Source organism: Dreissena polymorpha, chromosome 8 (genome assembly GCF_020536995.1).
Source record: "Dreissena polymorpha isolate Duluth1 chromosome 8, UMN_Dpol_1.0, whole genome shotgun sequence".
In the NCBI taxonomy this organism is placed as follows: Eukaryota; Metazoa; Mollusca; class Bivalvia; order Myida; family Dreissenidae; genus Dreissena; species Dreissena polymorpha.
The window spans coordinates 39,528,541-39,546,646 of NC_068362.1; the positions used below are offsets into that span (position 1 = coordinate 39,528,541).

At 35.0% G+C, this 18,106-nt stretch overlaps 2 protein-coding genes across 3 annotated transcripts in view; one reads left to right on the top strand and one right to left on the bottom strand.

The window, feature by feature from the left end:
• Nucleotides 1–8,814: 8,814 nt before the first annotated feature.
• On the bottom strand, nt 8,815–14,769 carry LOC127841067 (xyloside xylosyltransferase 1-like). Its single transcript, XM_052369606.1, has 2 exons — nt 14,325–14,769; nt 8,815–13,445 (listed from the first exon to the last, which is right to left on the bottom strand). Exons 1-2 carry the CDS (start codon nt 14,754–14,756, stop codon nt 12,756–12,758), a joined length of 1,122 nt encoding a protein of 373 aa, XP_052225566.1. The 5' UTR covers nt 14,757–14,769; the 3' UTR covers nt 8,815–12,755.
• Nucleotides 14,770–15,082: 313 nt separating this feature from the next.
• Nucleotides 15,083–18,106, top strand: part of LOC127841066 (uncharacterized) — a 34,871-nt gene continuing 31,847 nt past the window's right edge. For both annotated transcript variants that reach the window (XM_052369604.1, XM_052369605.1), the window contains exon 1: nt 15,083–15,175. The gene's annotated coding sequence lies outside the window, so the exon portion shown is untranslated. The remainder of the gene's footprint in view (nt 15,176–18,106) is intronic.

The window sequence follows — 18,106 nt, forward strand, 5'->3', positions numbered from 1 at the left end:
GCAATTTGAACTAGAATGGCAAATAGACAGAACCGTGTTGCAAACACAGTGTGGCCATCCCTATCAATACACTCCGTATTTCCTTGAACATTTTGTGCAAAAGCGTACGTGGTAGGCTAGGTGCATACATTATTTTACTTTTTTTTTAGTTTTTATGAACAACAGACAAATTTACGGAGCAATATTTATTGTTTTTCTAATATTTTGGTACCTGATCATCCTGACAGTGATTTGCATTCAATTAATTTCTGCATGGATAAGACTTATATCCAATTAGAAAAGAAAACACATGATGAAAAACTGCACCGAAGATTGGAAAGGTGGTTGTTTGCCGGAGCTCGAAATAAACAATTTATCTCCGATACAAGTGTTTTAAGTGTTCCCTTTCAAACAACTTGGGTTAATACTATGCTTTAAAATTGCTTTCGTTAGCAATGATTTCCTATCGCCTTATAACTTTGTATATCATGTATATCAATGAAAACATGCTTATTGACATTTAATAGCTGCTCGCGTCATTCATATTTTTGGAGTGAGTTTAAGTATCTCGTCCGGTACCTCTCAATGCTCTCTGAAATCAATAGAGCGTTAATTGTTGCAAATACGCAACAACATGGCTGTCGTCTGTATTCAGATATTGGAAAATTAATTAGTTTTTTAGAGTTGGTTACTTATTTTGCCAGAAGACTCGATGAATAATCATGTTTACCATAATTTAATAAATTTCTTTTTTCGATGGGCCATACCTGTGTCAAGCGCGAATCCACTGCAAAATTGTCAGCACTCGTGAACGCCCGATCAACGCGAATAGAACCCAAACACGTGCAGTATTTGGTGAAAGCGAAAATAAGTTAATAAATTGAGCAAGACTCCAATAGGACGGCACACAAAACGTAGAAAACGATGTATATACATATTTTCGATAATTCAATGACCCCTTGAACCTGTATGCTTCATCGATCGATGGTTGATGTAACATGATTTACAAAGGAACGAGAAGCTGCGAAACACAGCAACTGATAAAAGGCGATGGCTTGAAAATGGCTCACGTCGATTATTTGTTAAAAAACAAAAACAAATGATATTTGAAGCAAGTAAAGATGTAATCCGGATAATCGCAATTAATTTGTACAGGTGTATGTGTACATTTCTTTATTCCATGTTCTTCTATTGCTGGTGTTCTCTTATATCCATACATTTGAAACTGTGTTGCCTTCTAACTGAAACGCAAGCAAATTTATGATTAATGCACTTTAAACGCTGCTTTTGTTTCACCCCATATACATATATATATATATAACGTTACATCGGAAAAATATCATTTTAAACGAATAATTAACAACACATCAAAATGTCGATAAGTACAGTTTTTAATACAAAGAAAATAGCCCAAAGCAATCTATATATATGTATCTCTGTCTCTCCTCTGTCTCTCTCTGTCTCTTTCTCTGTCTCTCTGTCTGTTTCTCTGTCTGTCTCTGTTTTTCTCTGTCTCTCTCTGTCTCTTTCTTTTCTCTCTCTCTCTCTCTCTCTCTCTCTCTCTCTCTCTCTCTCTCTCTCTCTCCCTCTCTCTCTCTCTCTCTATCTCTCTTTCTCTCTCTTTCGCTCTCTCTGTCTGTCTGTATGTCTGTCTGTCTGTCTGTCTCTCACTGTCTGTCTGTCTCTGTCTGTCTGTCTCTCTCTGTCTGTCTCTCTCTCTGTCTGTCTCTCTCTCTCTGTCCGTCTCTCACTGTCTGTCTATCTCTCATTGTATCTCTCTCTTCCTCTCTCTATCTCTCTCTGTCTGCCCCTGCCTCTCTCTCTCTCTCTCCCTCTCACTCTCTCTCTCTCTCTCTCTCTCTCTCTCCCAACAGCATGGTAATAAACAAAACGAATATGGAGAGAGTAATTCTGGTGGAGATTTTGCAGAATATCATTATGGTCCTAACAACCAGAGCGAGTCACAACTTTTCGAGATTAACATACCATCCAATGTGGAAAAGATATCAAGGTTACCGATGAAGTTATGTTAAGTGTCTTTCTCGCATGTAGTGGTTATATCTGCCGTATTATGTATGACCCAATCCGTAGCTCACCCAATAAACGTAAGTGGGAGGAGTTAGATACATCAGTCTTGTATTCACTATCGCTTTCAAGATGCTTATTGTGATTTAAGACAAGAAACTATGACTTTTAAGACACAAATCGCACAAATATCATCGACAACCGACGTAGCACACTGTCTTTAAAAACTGGATTTGTTATTGTGTAATGCATTTTCGAGTATTGGGTACACAACCCTTGTATTTGCTTAACATTTATGTATGAGATACACAATGGATGTCAATATATAAGTCATCAGTTGCAAAAATGTCCTCACTATGTCTGTGTGCATTATATACTGGGCCCTCATATATACACGAGACAGGGTTTGGTTGATCAGTAGTTCAAAATGGCTTACTCTGGCAAGTAGTTATTTATTGACAAATAAAAAAATATAATGAGAACTTGTATTCGAAAAATGTACTGCTTTTAAAGCTTTTCTTTGTTACTTTAACAATAATGATAATATTTTTTAACATTGTTTTATTAATGGATCTTTTAAATAATTATTCATAGACATCCTTGTTTATTATGTGTTTTAGAAATAAGGCTGTATAATTATTTACAAAAGAAATTTGAAATCATGTAAACAATTGTAAAGAAAATAGTTATAGTTCATCAACGTGTTATAAATGCGCATGATTTCCTAAAACATGAAAACCAATAACAATAAGACTATTGCCAAGCAATATATGTCCCCTACCGGCTCCACCTTTGTTAGATTTTTTTTATTTGTTGCCATAACAACCAGAATTCTTGACGTAGGAACACAATTAAATGACGTGCATAATCTCCATATCTCCATATCTGTCCATATTTCAAGTTTCATGAAACAATATGAAGAACTTTTTAAGTTTTCGCAGGATCCAGAAAAGTATGACGGACTGACAGACAAACTGACGAACAGAGCACAAACCAGTATTAGTCCCCTCCGGTGAAACCGGTAGGGGACATTTAACAAATAGTACTTACCGCATAACTTCGTGTTTAAATCTCAACTGTTCTTGTCATGCAGTGTTATGTCGCAAAACCTCGTTAAACACTGTGTCTTCGATATCACTAAATCAACGGACCAAGGAAACACTGCACAAAAGGATATGATCTGTCTTTATAGCAAGTGTGCATATCTTTAAGGGTGTTACATTTTTCTCTTCAGCAATGAAAACCCCAATAAGGTTTAAGCCCATTTACGTCGTTCGCATCAATTATCAATGGCGTGTGTAGCCAAAGGGGAACTTAATTATCCCTATCCCCACTCAGCTATAAGATCTGCACACATGGGTCGTCGGTCATGTAAGGCATGTGAAGATTGAAACTTCATCGTCCCTCAGATAATTAAAAGAAACACAATAACAGAAAATGTTCAAAATTGGCATAGTGCGTATTGTGCACGATTGATGCCATTCTATTGCTTTATGTTAAAGTGTCAAACATGTGGTTTGATGCAGCTTCTCTGAATTCAAAATTCGTAATTCGCCAAGTCATTTTAAAATTACTTACCAAGACTGTCCTCATATAACGACGGATTGTCGCTTTAAAGACAATTGCTTCAAGATGCATATCTTACTAAATTGTATCGCTATGGACTTAAATAATATTTATGCAAAAGCATGTCTGCACGTTCTACATTCTAAAATCATATCAATATAAGTTAATATTAATAATACTTTTATTTTATATTGTGGCACCATACACAACATCGGAAAAACACTCCAAACCCAATGAAGACACTGTGGATTAGTATCCGTTACTCATAAATGTCCAATGTAATAGTTCCGAACGCTTTGTCTTTAGATGTACGAGTTCTGCATAAGCCCAAGATTCCTGTTAAAATAAGTGTTTTCTACGTATTTGAAGTTATTTCTGGTGATAACGCAGTGCAACAAAAACACTATTTTCTGTCGCCTCGTTTTCATGCAATAATTCATCACGTCTTTGGTAATATATTTATACAAACGCATAAAGGGGAACAACTTGCGCATACACAAAATAGATCGGTACTTCCGTTTAAAACTATGCAAGTGAAAAACAGACAAGTAACTAATTATGAACAAAATCTATTCTCAAATATTCGTCGATAGAGATATGGCTATCTTTTTTTTCTTGTGAACCACTTTATTTAAGTCTTGTAATAAATAACCAAGTCTAACTTACTTTCAAATCATGTGCACGTTGTATTCGGATAGTTCCAAGTCCGAAACCTTCATTGAATATTTGTAGTGTTGCTACTCAATGTTGGCACAAGGTACCGTACATTATTCTTGATATACCGGTCAGTTTTATGAAAATTGACAGTACATTTAATTCGTGCATTAATTTGTTCATTATTTGCACAGAATGCAAAGTCGGTGGCAGTGTTCTCTCTTCATGGCTCGGATTAATTTCTCAACATTCATTTCAAAAGTATTTAAAAAACGGGGTTTTTAGAATTAACCTATACATTTTTTATTTAAATACAACGAAGAACAAGAAAGTCTTAGAAACGGAGTTTTGTCCATTCAAGTTTAAACATTAAGTGAATAAAGAATGTATATTACGTGAATTATTGGTTTCCCAACATAACCTATTTTGGTCCGTTCTATACAATAATGAAAGAATAATGAAAGTAAAGTCGTTATGACTTAATACTGTGTGTTTGGTCTAAACCTATGCGTTTCTGCCTTCTGATTCGATCGTTTAGTCAATGTTCGATGACAAGATTTCCAAAATGCAGATCAGAGCTCTTGAAACTGATATATGGTGTACAAACGGTATATGATGAACAAATGGTATCATTATTGTTCCTAGTATTCGTGTTAGTTATGCAAATGTATTTTAAGCGTGAAATATTACTTAGTAATTGATATATGTAAGTTTCATTATTCTTAGATTTAAGTAATAAGGGTCCAACAAAGCATGCCTTCTATTTTACCTCACGTTGAAATTTGTGAGTGGATAACGTGTACGATATAAAATACAAATCATTTAATTCCTCGGTTTTAGATAAGACTTTTATAGTGATTTAATACTTTAAGTCTCTATAACCTATGTACAACACAGGGGTTAAATAAGCTCAGACATTGCAGTTTCTAGAGATATAAATGGTTTTTTGCTGTTTTTCCATTTACCGACTCAAAGATGACGGGCCCAATGTCGTGGGTTGGCATGTTTCTGAACATGAAGATCTATTGCAATATGTCTTTAAGTCATTCTTTTGTTAATCTGAACGCATTTGTATACTTCGGTAACGGAGAGAAAGACCAGAAGACAATCAATGACCACCTTATTTGACATACATTTTAAAATCCCACATCTTGTTTCAGAGAAGGTATTTGAAGGAAAATCTTGACGTGGATCAACGGATAACGGGCACAAGATGGCGAATTACCACAATAGCTTTCCTTCATCGATGGGTTTATGAAAAATGATTCAAACAGGAACAGGAGAACTCGGCGAACATAAACCCGTCATATAATAACACATGCAGGGTTTGTCTATTTAGGAACGCAAATAACACCAACTGTTGTGTCAACTCTCATAGATTTTTTCATTTTGGGTAGCCGTCACTGCATTGATAAACTACACCTGTAAAATTCCTTTATTTATTTTGAATTGTGATGGTACGAGGTCATTCTTTAAGTACACTTAAATGATAAAGTAATTATTCTCTGTCGAGTTTAGAGGTCTTTAAAACCAATGAAAACACCGGGTGTTTTTTTTGCATTTATGATTCAAAGTCGATGACCAACGTTTTGTCCATGTTTGTGACTTGTTTTGTTGATGTGTATCTCGTCTAGTGTTTGTTTCGGGTCTTGCTCCTTGTAAATTGGGTACTTGTCATAAATACAGGATCGCATTGTATAATAAGGGTTTCCTCTTCTGCTGGTGCAGCTAAAGTTTCCCTGTATGTGTATTGACAATAGCTCAAAAATGTTTCTCAAAGTGCTGTGCTGTTCAACTCCTATAAGACATGCTATACTGACCTTTCATACCCTCACCTTTGAGATAAGTTTTTTTTTACACGTCTTTCTGTTGTCTCTTTTAAAGCTCTTTCTGGTGAGTTTTAATGTGTAGGCTATGGATATGATGACGATTCAGACAAATAACTAACGGGGAGCAACCTGCCCGGAGAAATACATGTTTTTGTTTTTCCATTGAAAACTATGTTATTTTGTATGATTTCAGTAACTTTGAAGGAAGCAAGCATTGTTTGAATAGTATATCTCGATATGGAAAACAACGATCAATCTCTTGCATGTACCACTTAGATCCTAATAATATGATTCTAGCTTGGTTTATCTAACACTTAAATAATGTGTATGGAATATTTGGGTAAGACGATATCCGAAACTTTGGGTACCGGTTTTGGTTACTTAGTATTGGCTTTTGTATGAGTAATGTATTCCCTACTTGTGTTTAATATACACGTTTTTTAAATGTAGGACACATGCAAATCTTGTCTCCTCTTATATGTTTGTGAATAATTTTTAGACCAAACCAACTTACGATGTTACGGTATTCACTTTTTGTAATCAAACGAACTATTCTAAAAACATGTTTATAGCTGAAAATAAGTTGTGGTAAGCTTTTTATCTAAATTCCACGATGATTAAATAACACTCCCCAGAAGCTCTTGGACAAGAATGTGTAAATTTAACCCTCTTTAGCTGCCCAAATTAGAAGTAAAACTTCATATATATTTATATATCTGAAAACTACGAAATGTAGGCTTTCTTATGATATATAAAATCTGCCGAGAAATAAAAGTAAAATTAGAAAAAAGACGTTAGTGGGTATATCAAAATGTATAACCTCGGCGCTTCGATGTACGCTAATCGATAGCTACTGGTTACGTAACAAAGTATCGACAAGGTTAAACGCGCGTGGGTAAAACATAAAATGTGTATTTCTCGTGTTTAACTCGCTATACATCCCTTAATAACAACGGACATATACTAAAAGTTATATTTTTTGAAAGAGGAATTAATAAGCAACAAGATAACGTATAAACCAATAAAATCGGATGATAAGTTTTTGCATAAATTTGAATTGACTACAGTAAGGGTCAAATACTCGTTTCAGCTCCTGTCAATAAACGCTCCGTGGTGGGATATTTGTTTTGATCCATTGATATTTGGGGAGTTTATGGGCCTTGGACTTATTTTTGTTTCTATGATAACCGTTTTCCTGATTTTTTTACGCAAGCCAATCAAGGACGACACTTTCTGTCTAGAGTAAATTTATTTTTAGTGTTGTCAATTATTAGCGTGTGAAGACTGAGGCAAAACTGCAAGCAAATGCATTAACCCTTTCAGTGCTGGAACCGAATTTTGAAGGCCTTTGCAACCAGTTTGGATCCAGATGAGACGCCACAGAACGTGAATAAGCTTTCCAGTATGTCCATTGTGATTTTGCTATGTAGCATGAAAAAAGTGTCATGGGCCAAAGAAATTTCAAGTCATTGTACCAAGTTTGTTAAACATTTTATATATGAGTTGCGTTCTGAGAAAACTGGGCATAATGCATGTACGTATAGTGTTGTCCCTGATTAGCCTGTGCAGTCCACACAGGCTTATCAGGGACGACACTTTCCGCCTTAACTGGATTTTCGTGTAGAAGAGACTTCCTTTTAACGAAAAATACCATAAAAGCGGAAAGTGTCATCCCTGATGCGGACTGGACAGGCTAATCTGGGATGACACTTTACGCACATACTTTGTGCCGCGTTTTCTCAGAACACGACACATATAATGATTCTGGTATATTGTTGTTCTGTCCATTTAATATCTGTTATATGTATCCGTTGACTCTTCATATTTGAGGGTGTTATATGAAACGGGTGTTTAATGCATGTGCATAAAGTGTCGTCCCAGATTAGCCTGTCCAGTCCGCACAGGCTAATCAGGGTTGACACTTTCCGCTGTTGATATTTTTTGTTTCAAAGAAGTCTCTTCTCAGCAAAAATCAAGTGTAGATGGAAAGTGTTGTCCCTGATTAGCCTGTGCGGACTGCACAGGCTAAACTGGAAATAAACTTTATGTACATGCATCAAACCCTCTTTTCATAAAGCGCGACACATTTAAGGGTGTTGAGTCTACATTTCTTGATCAACATTTTAATAGAATATTTATTCTCTTGTAAATAAAATAAATGAACGAAAAGTAACATTGTTTGCTTGTAGTTTATTTGTATGATATAAAAGACTTTCAGAGCTTCAATAGTTATACTCAACTTTGCTATGCACAATGGTTGAATTATAGTAAACACCTATGTGACACATGAAAACTGTAATGTACTACCCTATGTGTCACATCTTAGTTAAAAAGCTTATGTTACATATGTGACCCAGATGACCTTGACCTTTAGAATCATACAGCAATAGGTTTCTTTGTTTCATAAAGACCAATCACCTTGGGTTAACCTTTTCCCCCTTAAGAAGCAAAGTGACAATGGCTATGAGCAAACAGCATAAAACCATATCAGCCTGCGAGTAACTCGCAGTCTGTTCAGGTTTTATGCTGTTTGCTGCTCATCAGTATCTAAGGGTTGGAAATGAAGCCTTTTAAACTTGAATATAGTAAGAAAGATCTTTAATTAAATGTTACTTTCTAAGGGACTACAAATGCATCAACATACGTATCTAAGTGGTAAAGGGTTAAGATAAGAGCTAGAATGCTTCAAATGAACAGTTAGAAAGAAATAGAATGGAAATCACAGTGAGATTTTGGACTACTGACAGACGGACAAACACGTCAAAAACAGTGTCTTCTCCAGATGAGTGTGATACATCAAAATACCACATGCATTCTTGGTTTCATTAATCAGGTTATAACAACACATTTTATGTCGTAAAATATCAGTATATGTTTATTCAAATATATTGTATGTATCATTTTTTAAACCAAACAACACATAACGGAATACTAAATTAGCCACACTCTGTGAAAAGGGGGTTAAATGCATGTGCGTAAAGTGTCTTCCCAGGATAGCCTGTGAAGTTTGCACAGGCTAATCTGGGACAACACTTCGCCTAAACTGGATTTTTGCTAAGAAGAGATTTTCTTTAAAAGAAAAATATCATAAAAGGGAAAAGTGTCGTCCCTGATTAGCCTGTGTGGACTAATCGACGACAAGACTTTACGCACATGAATTAAACCCCCTTTTCACAAAGAACCGCTCAAATGTATTTACATGACAGATCATATCATAGGTAAGACTGTTTGAGCACAATTGAAAATTAATTATTCCACACTACACATTTGAATCCTATGCATGATTTTGATGCTTTACTTTTCTGAATTGTGCCTTCTGTATGTCATATGCAACCAGAAAAAGACGTCATAACATGGTGGTCATGCACCTCTAATAATTTATGTCCTTTATAACTCCTTCAGTGTGGTTAAAATATAAAATCATTCAGATCAATGTATAAATGGTTGAGCAAAAGACTGGTTACCGTATCATACTTGCAACGTTTTGAGAGAACCGAGCTATATGCATGGATGTAACGTTTCGTCCCAGAATAGCCTGTGCAGTCTGTACAGGCTAATATGGGAAAGCACTTTCTGCCCAGACCATTTTTTTCAGTTATAAGAGACTTCAATGAAAAATTCCATAAAAATGGAAAGTGTCTTCCCTGATTAGCCTGTTCTGAATGCACAGGCTAATCTGTAGCCTGTTCTGAATGCACAGGCTAATCTGAGACAACACTTTACACACATGCATCAAATCCTTTTTTCCCAGAGCACAACTCGTATTTGTGAATAACAAGCAAATTCGTTGAATTGATATCCCTCGCCAATATGCTTATTGAAACAAAAGTTTCCTGGACGCCCTTTGACCTTAATGTGTGACCTTGACCTTAGCCCCTAGGATTATGAGTGTTGAATGTGAAGCACCCCCAGATGATTGAGAACAACTATGGCAAGTTTCATGGCTCTGGGTCATGTGTTAATGGAGATAAAGCTCTAAGCTTATATCAAAAAGCATTTTTTCAAGAAACAAAGGGCCATAACTCCGTTATTAACAGATGGTGTACAATGAAATTTGGCGTGCATCATCCTCTTATCCATATATATGCTTATACCAAGTTTCAATGAAATCCGCCAAAGCACTTCCAAGATATGGCTTCGGACGGACGGACGGACAATGATAACAAGATGTTACAACTGGTTCAAACTCAATCCTTCATATATAATGACTTTTAAATCTCAACAATTGAGTTAACAAATGCTACCGTAACAGCTTGCTTAAGTATAATTAACAGTCATGTATCTGAATAAATCAATAGCTGAAAATCAATGCAGAATACTTGTGAGGTTAAAACAAAGACAGATCCAAGAACAATAACATCATGGGCTAGTTGACATACTTGATGGTGTACTGCTTAACAAAGTACCTATTTAGATAACATAGTTTAGAGTGTACTGTCTATAACAAAGTACCTATGTTAACCTATGTTAATATTGCTGGTAATAGACAATAAGATTAATTCCACAGGTAGCTTAGTCTTAAATATTTGAAGATCTAACAATTTTAGAAGTGGAAAAAAACGCCCGTAAATTTTATCAAATATTGTTGCAAAAGCTGGAAAATTGAATACAAGCATATAACTATAAACAAACATAAATGTTTAGTTCTTGAATGCTTCAAGAACATGCTACATGGCCAAAAGAAAATGTTTAGAGCTGGAATACTAAAAGCACATACTACATAGCCAATGGACAATGCTGATAACATATTATAAATTCAGGATTTTTGTTGGTTTGGGTGGATAATTGATTTTTATTCACAAGGGAATGGAGAAATATATATATTCAAGAGTGGCGCACCAATTTTTGAAACCGCAAACATGCATTAAATAAATAGCAACGTTCAATTTCATTTCTTGCTTTGTCTCATTTCTACATTCAGATTTAGTATTTATTATAAAAAATATTACATAATATTATACGACCTAAAACACTTATTTTTTACATAAAACAATAATTATAAGATGTATTTAGTTAATTGATAATGTATGTATACATGTATTAGAAAACTTTAAAACCAGTAATTGTCCTGGATTTCGTGGTTGGAAGTAAAGAATTTGTGTCCAAAGAATAATATACATTCTTTCAAGTCTACACTCTTCCTTAAGATGACAGGAAGCACATGTTTATCACAGATCCATAATGAATACATACAGTATACAGCTGTACAATCTTGATTATATATTTTGTCCAATAAAATACATGTTACATCTAATTTTTGATTAACCCATTTATGCCTAGTGTCTAGAAAGAAGGCCTTGGAAAACAGCGTAGACCCAGATGAGACGGCGCATCATGCGGCGTCTCATCTGGGTCTGCGCTGTATGCTTAAAGGAATTTCTGTAAGAAATATTCTAAATATAGAAATAAATATACTAGACATCCCTAATTTTGGAAATAAATTTATCCAATTTAGAAGGATGGGAGAGTCCACTAGGTGTAAATGGGTTAACTATTTATTTGATAAAAGAGGATGCAAACTATTTACCGTAATGAACTTGATTAATAGTCTGAAATATAAAAATATTAGTGTTTATTAATTAATTGATTGAATGTAAAAACTTTATTGTGGATATGATTCTGACATATTAAAAAAGCTAATAGGTCTCAATCAACAATTTAAACAAAGTAAGAGCTCGTGTTATAAGGTACCCATAGAGCCATGCGTGAAACAAATAATATACATTCTTTCAAGTCTACACCCTTCCTTAAGATGACAGGAAGCACATGTTTATCACAGATCCATAAAGAATACATACAGTATACAGCTGTACATACTGATAACATATTTTGTCTGATAAATTTCATGTCACATAAAATTTGATTCAAGTGTAGACCAAGAAACTGTTGAATTTACCGTACATTTCTGTATCAAACACTGTGTATACCATAACAGTCTTCATGGTGCAATTTTTAATCAAATAACCTATATACATGTCCTTGCATAGAAACAGATATAGTATAAAAAAAAATCCAATAGCCTGACTATAAAAATATATATAACTTGAATAGTTCGTATTAAGACTACCATAATCAATGCCGGTGGGAGCCTTATATTTTCCTAATGGAAGATGTTCAATAAATTCAAAATACAGCCATAGGCATAATAATTAATACATACCACAACCAGGAAAAAAATGATTCTGTAGCTGCACGTGCAAACATTTTAGCTAACTATTTATAAAGAGCATGTATTTTCATTGAATATTAAACTTAAACAAAAAATAAGCTATGATAATTTTTTAGAAATGAACAGGGGAAGCGTTCATTTGGGGATTCAGCAATGTTTTTGTGTGTCAATTTTGGGGCAAAAATTAGGCCGCATTCCCAAGCTCAATAGTATATATTTTTCCTTAATTGCTGCCAGAAATTCCTGATGGAAGGTTTAAAAACAATAATATTTATTAATCAGAATATTAGGTCCATCTCCCTATTCAGCTCAAGTAATTACACTTAAGTAATTATAACATTTAAATCACTTTTGCCTTTTATTCTCCATTTTATAACAAACCACACCAATTTTAGTCAAAACAACTCAATTTTCAAAAGCAAAGGTTCCTGGCCCAATTCCCAAAATAGTAAAAAACACAAACAATATCAGGTAAAAAAGTATGCTCAAGCCTCAAAATATTTCTCCCAGAATACAAGAAAACCACCCTCCCTCTAATTGGTCTCCCACTCAAGCTTGGGGATTTGTGTATTACAGTTTCCGTGGTATATGTTGATGTGTCCCTCGCAGGTAAAATACTGATCAAACACGTCAGCGTAGCCATTATCTTTCCACCATGTGCAGAGCTGCCTGTTCCATGTGCATGGTAACACGTAGAACAACTCCATGTGCTCCACAGATATCAGTGTGTAGAAGTCTTGATCTCCCAGGTGACCTTTAAACATATATTTCTGTGACAGATTCTCTACAACCTGAGATGATATGAGAGAGTTATAGAGCTGTGACGCTCTCATCTTGTCTAAATCAAGCAGGAGAACTCCGCTGTTAAAGCCTGTGGTTCCATTAGGTGGAGGCCCGCCTACCATTGTGTCCTTGACCTTGTTTCTGTACATATGAAAGTTATGCCGATACACGGGCTGAGCATCGTTTGCTATGCCCATAATGTTGCTGCTTGAAAACTTATCAAAATGCGTGAACAATTCTGCAACATCAGCATTAAATTTCAGATCTGAATCCAGCATGACCACTCGGTGCAGTTGTGGAAGGACTCTGTGTATAACTATGGAGAGGAAGAAGAGGGCGTCACTGTAGTATGCCCCAGGCTGATAGCTGAAGAACTTCTGCATATCGGAAACTATTTCATGCACTTGTCTGGTGATTGAATCAATATCCAGATGTTGAAGCTGCAAAACAAAAGCAGGACTGATAACCATTCAGAGATTTTTTTTATGTGTGAGTCCTGCGCCCTGGACTCACAAAAACCTCTGGGGATGCAAAGTTTTGAATTATGTGAGTCCCAAAAATGCAATGAAATTTCTCAAAAAATGATATCGTTTAATATTTGAACTCATTCTTTCAATTCTGGGACTCATAGATTTGCAAGTTATCGAGTCCCAGGACTCAGATGAGAAAATTTGTAAAAATATCACTGAATATAGAATGGAAAACATTTAAGACTATGGAAAATTTGTAATTTCAGGGCTCTGACACTGTAGAAACTCGGAAAGGCTGAACTATGCTCAATTGGTCATTGTCGGCTCCGGTACTACTTTTGTTACGTATTATGTAATGCGTTCAATGACATCAGATTTAGTGTGGGAATAAAACTCGGTTCAATGACATCAGATTTAGTGTGGAAATAAAACTCGGGTACAGTTTAATCTGGCCGGGTACATGTAAGTTCATTTTCTGTACTCGGGGTATATATAAATATACTTAAGAATGAGCAGGGTACATTTAAGTAGTTTTCAAGCCGACAATGACCAATCGAGCCTGAATCACAATTATGTTGATTGACATTAAATCAATTTATTATAAACATTGAATGAAACAAATAAAAAGGACAAAAATGAACCCAGCTTGTGTGTTTTTTGGATACTATTATTAATAATATCAAAACACAATATCAAGCCGCACATGGATTCAATCTTTCAATGGTCTGAAAATACTTTTGTAACAATCTATCTTCCATAACTATTTAAGGTCAGATCTTAATCAAGGCTTACTGTTCAAAGTAAAACAAACTTTGGTGGATTATTGTGTTTAAGTGTTAAAGTATCTACCTGGTATTTGCTGGAATCTGCCACCTCCAGAAGAATAGATCTGGCAATCTCCTTGCTTTTTTCATCTCCCAAAATATGAAGATTCACAGGTCGTCGCGCAAATCTGAACATTGATCGCACAGTTGTTTTAAATTTATCTTGAAGACCTGGGTTACTCTCAGCTTTGGTGAAAGTGATCATCACATCATGTCTCTTTTCAACGCCTGTGTCTTTCTCTGATTTAGTCTTAGATTCCGAAATTATTTTGTGATCATTTGTCTTAAAATTTTCATTTGGTTTCATAGATTCTTGCATATTTCTAAGGCCAGAAATTTTAGGAGAACTTGCATAGTTGTAGAAACAGTATACCCCAAGTATAACTATTAGTAAACACAAGACCTGGAGTATTTTTGAAGAATTTATCAGTTTAAAAGCCATCCTTAACAACCCCATTGTGAAAGTGAAAGCGGATATGCGAGCAATGCCTTTAATATGCGGATATTTGAATTATCCCATATCCATCCGGAGATCCTTGGTGGTATTTAGGATGACCGGAGTTTATGTGGCATCAAACTTAATAAGCGGTCCATTTCGGTATTTAAAGTAAGTATGAAATTATGTTACTATGGCAGAAATATTTGTCTTTAAAACATAATGCTACCCTTAACAGTATTTAAATGACTGCGTTTTTTTTTCCAAATTGCGAATGTGTTGATGAGAGAATATGGCTCCTCCGGTGAATAAACATCTAAATGTTTTTTTTCAACAGCCAATCAGAAGTCGTCGTGATAGTAAACTGTAATGGCGGATAATTAAAACGTCTTGCTGTTGTTATTTCAAGTCAATGAATCCGCTAACAAGCCAAGAAAAAGGTATAGGAACATGCATTGTAAAATATATTTATGAAAGTCGAAACTTTTAATTAAACCATGAACGACTGACTTGTGGAAAGGTTTAGACGTTTTAAATGTCACATTGTTCAAGTTTGGACATGAAACTAGATTGTTTTGGCAGCTGTGTAAGTGGGTGGGGTGTGCATAAGTTGTTCTCCAGCGATTTTTTCCTTTCTTTATAAAGTACCCCTAAAAGGTTCTTTCCCCCAAAAAAACTACAAAATTCCCAATTGCCGTCTGAAAAATATCCAAAGGGAAATAAAATTTCGTACAGTCGATTGGTGTTTAACGGATAGGAGGTTTTTGGGATTCCGATAATGATGTCACGTTTGCGCATGCTCAAATTTTGGCCGTCAAAACTGGGGCCATTCTGCTATTGTTTGCATGTGATGAACCACGTCGTGATAAGGTTACAATCATATTCACCCTTTTGAAGAACAAAAAATACTCAGAACTTGAAATTCTTTCAGATTAAATTGAATCCAATGAACGAACACAAATAAGGACGAAAACAAACAACAAATTGATTGAATTGATGTAATCAACATATAGAAACTGATTTGAACCTATTTGTCTGTAAAAACTTACCTTGTTACAGATTAACTAAATCCTCTTGATAAATGTTAATGCTTTTATTTAATTGTTCACACCAGTTTTAACACTCTTTGTTTCAGCATTTTTAACCCAGTGTTTAATTGCCCCTTTGTTTATCACAAACCGATTATCTCGATATGATCGGATACTGTCCAGACAATTACTAAGAAAACAGTGTGTAATAAACCCAGGGACCTATACTTGTATGACTCTGTATGGGGTCTCTGCATAAACCACATGTGTCTGGTCATTAAACACAACTTATGATACCTCCATGTCATCTCTTAGCATATTAAGTAAAAAACTTAACAGTTGCTTAAATAAAATCTTTGAACATATTTAAAAAATAGACATTTGTCCAAAATGGATTAACAGCTAGGAACTATTAAGTGTATATATATTAGCCAGTTTAAACATAACAATAAAGTGTTTAATAACTATACATTTAAAATATTTTACAAATTTACTGCTACACAATTAACGTATTTAACGGGTACCTGCACATGTAAACTCTGCTATAATGTGTAAAGATCGTGCTTTACTGCAGCAGTGTTCGAAACATTATCATGAAAACAAGCAATCGCGTTTGGTCATTATATACGGATATAAAATACTTGCGTAAAATAAATTAAATGTGAAGATTTATGGTATCATAAAATGCTAGATTTGTATCGCTCATTATCACTAGAGAAGAGTTTTCAATATACATGTACATGCAAAGACAGTTCAATTTGCAAAATATGCAGGTGTTTTTTCAATTGGAATGCTTAAATTATGAATATTTTCATTCAATGTAAACGAAACGAAAATTCATTCAATGTAAAAGAAAATTAAAACTACATTTTAAGATTGAAATGTATTGAGCTATTAAAGGGCTTTGTTTTATGACTGATTCAATACACCCCTTACACTAAATTTCAATCTCTGATGAAAAATAACACTATCGCATCCACACCACTTATAAGAATATTCAAATTATTATATGTTTTATAATTTTTGAAATATCATTTATTAAAGTCTTACTTATAAAAGAATACTGGTTTTTATAGTTTTGTTTTGTGAAATTTTAAGTATTAAGTCTTTCGACGACCTTTACTCTGATACAATATAATAGGCCGCGATCGAGAAGTTGACGGCCAATCTATTTAAAGTAACGGAAAACCCCTCTTGTGACGTCACACAAAAACCTCCTATAGCTAAGGACTTCGAGTCTCATTTCAACGTAAATACCATGCATTCAGTAATTAAACCATTAAACCTAGATAGACACAGTTCTTTCCTATTGAAACATGCCAACGGTTTTAAATTTCGGAAAAATTATATTTGTTTACAGCGCGAATTTCATGGTACACTGATTCAGTCATTACCGGATCGCTTAGGTCTTTATCGGATTACATGTTTATTTCTTGAAATTTGACACATCATATCTACAAAATAATTGCAATACAGGGCTTTCCTTTGACCTGAGCTCCCGGGTTTTGATGCTTGAAAATTACAGAATACCCTAGTTTGACTCTTGAGAAAATTACGTCATGCGTCACATTTGACCCAGGGGAATGTACCGACTTGCGTCAAAGAGATCAAAAGTTATTAAGAGTAATCGATAATTGGCTTGGGGCGGAGTATTTTTTGGTAGACGCTAACCTATATCGCCCGTTTGAAGCACAAGTCCGCCCAGTAAGCGGAGTTTTGCCCATTGAGAAATCTAATAATGACCAATTAAAACACTGCTGGTTCGATGACGCGTGTATCAACGTTCCATTATTTATCTGAGCGTTTGTTATCAGCTGTTTGCAGAAACGACATTCATTCAACCCACCAAAACAGAATGAACTCACCTGCGTCAGTTTTAATAATATCCCATATATAATTATAACATCCCTATCCACAATACTTTGAGAAATACTTCCACAATATGTCAGAATGTCTTTCCAATGCTGAATACAGTGTACCCAACCCTGTTTTATTCCATGTTTGCTCCGTTCAAAGACGCGCGAAAGTTATGCTGGCATATGTACTGTCTACATAGTAAATTTACACGCTTTGCATCAGAGTTGCTAATAATAACCATAGAATTGGTATAACTGACCGTGTGGCAAAGTGACAAATTTGGATGCTGCATCAGCTAATTGATTACAACATAGGTGTAATAATTTACCATTTGAGACGGCATAGAAAATCGGCGTGTTTGTCGCACGTCCTCGGTAGAGATGGCACATGAAATAATTAAATCCGGATTTGAGCCGTCCAGGGTCGATTTTGAGATGATAGGAAATCCAATTAGTTAGTTTAAGGAGGTATTTTGATGGTAAACGG

Coding starts and splice junctions, on each gene's coding strand:
- LOC127841067 (XM_052369606.1), bottom strand. CDS start 14,756: ATGGGGTTGTTAAGGATGGCTTTTAAACTGATAAATTCTTCAAAAATA. Junction 13,446..14,324: donor CAGATTCCAGCAAATACCAG/GTAGATACTTTA, acceptor TTTGTTTTGCAG/CTTCAACATCTGGATATTGA.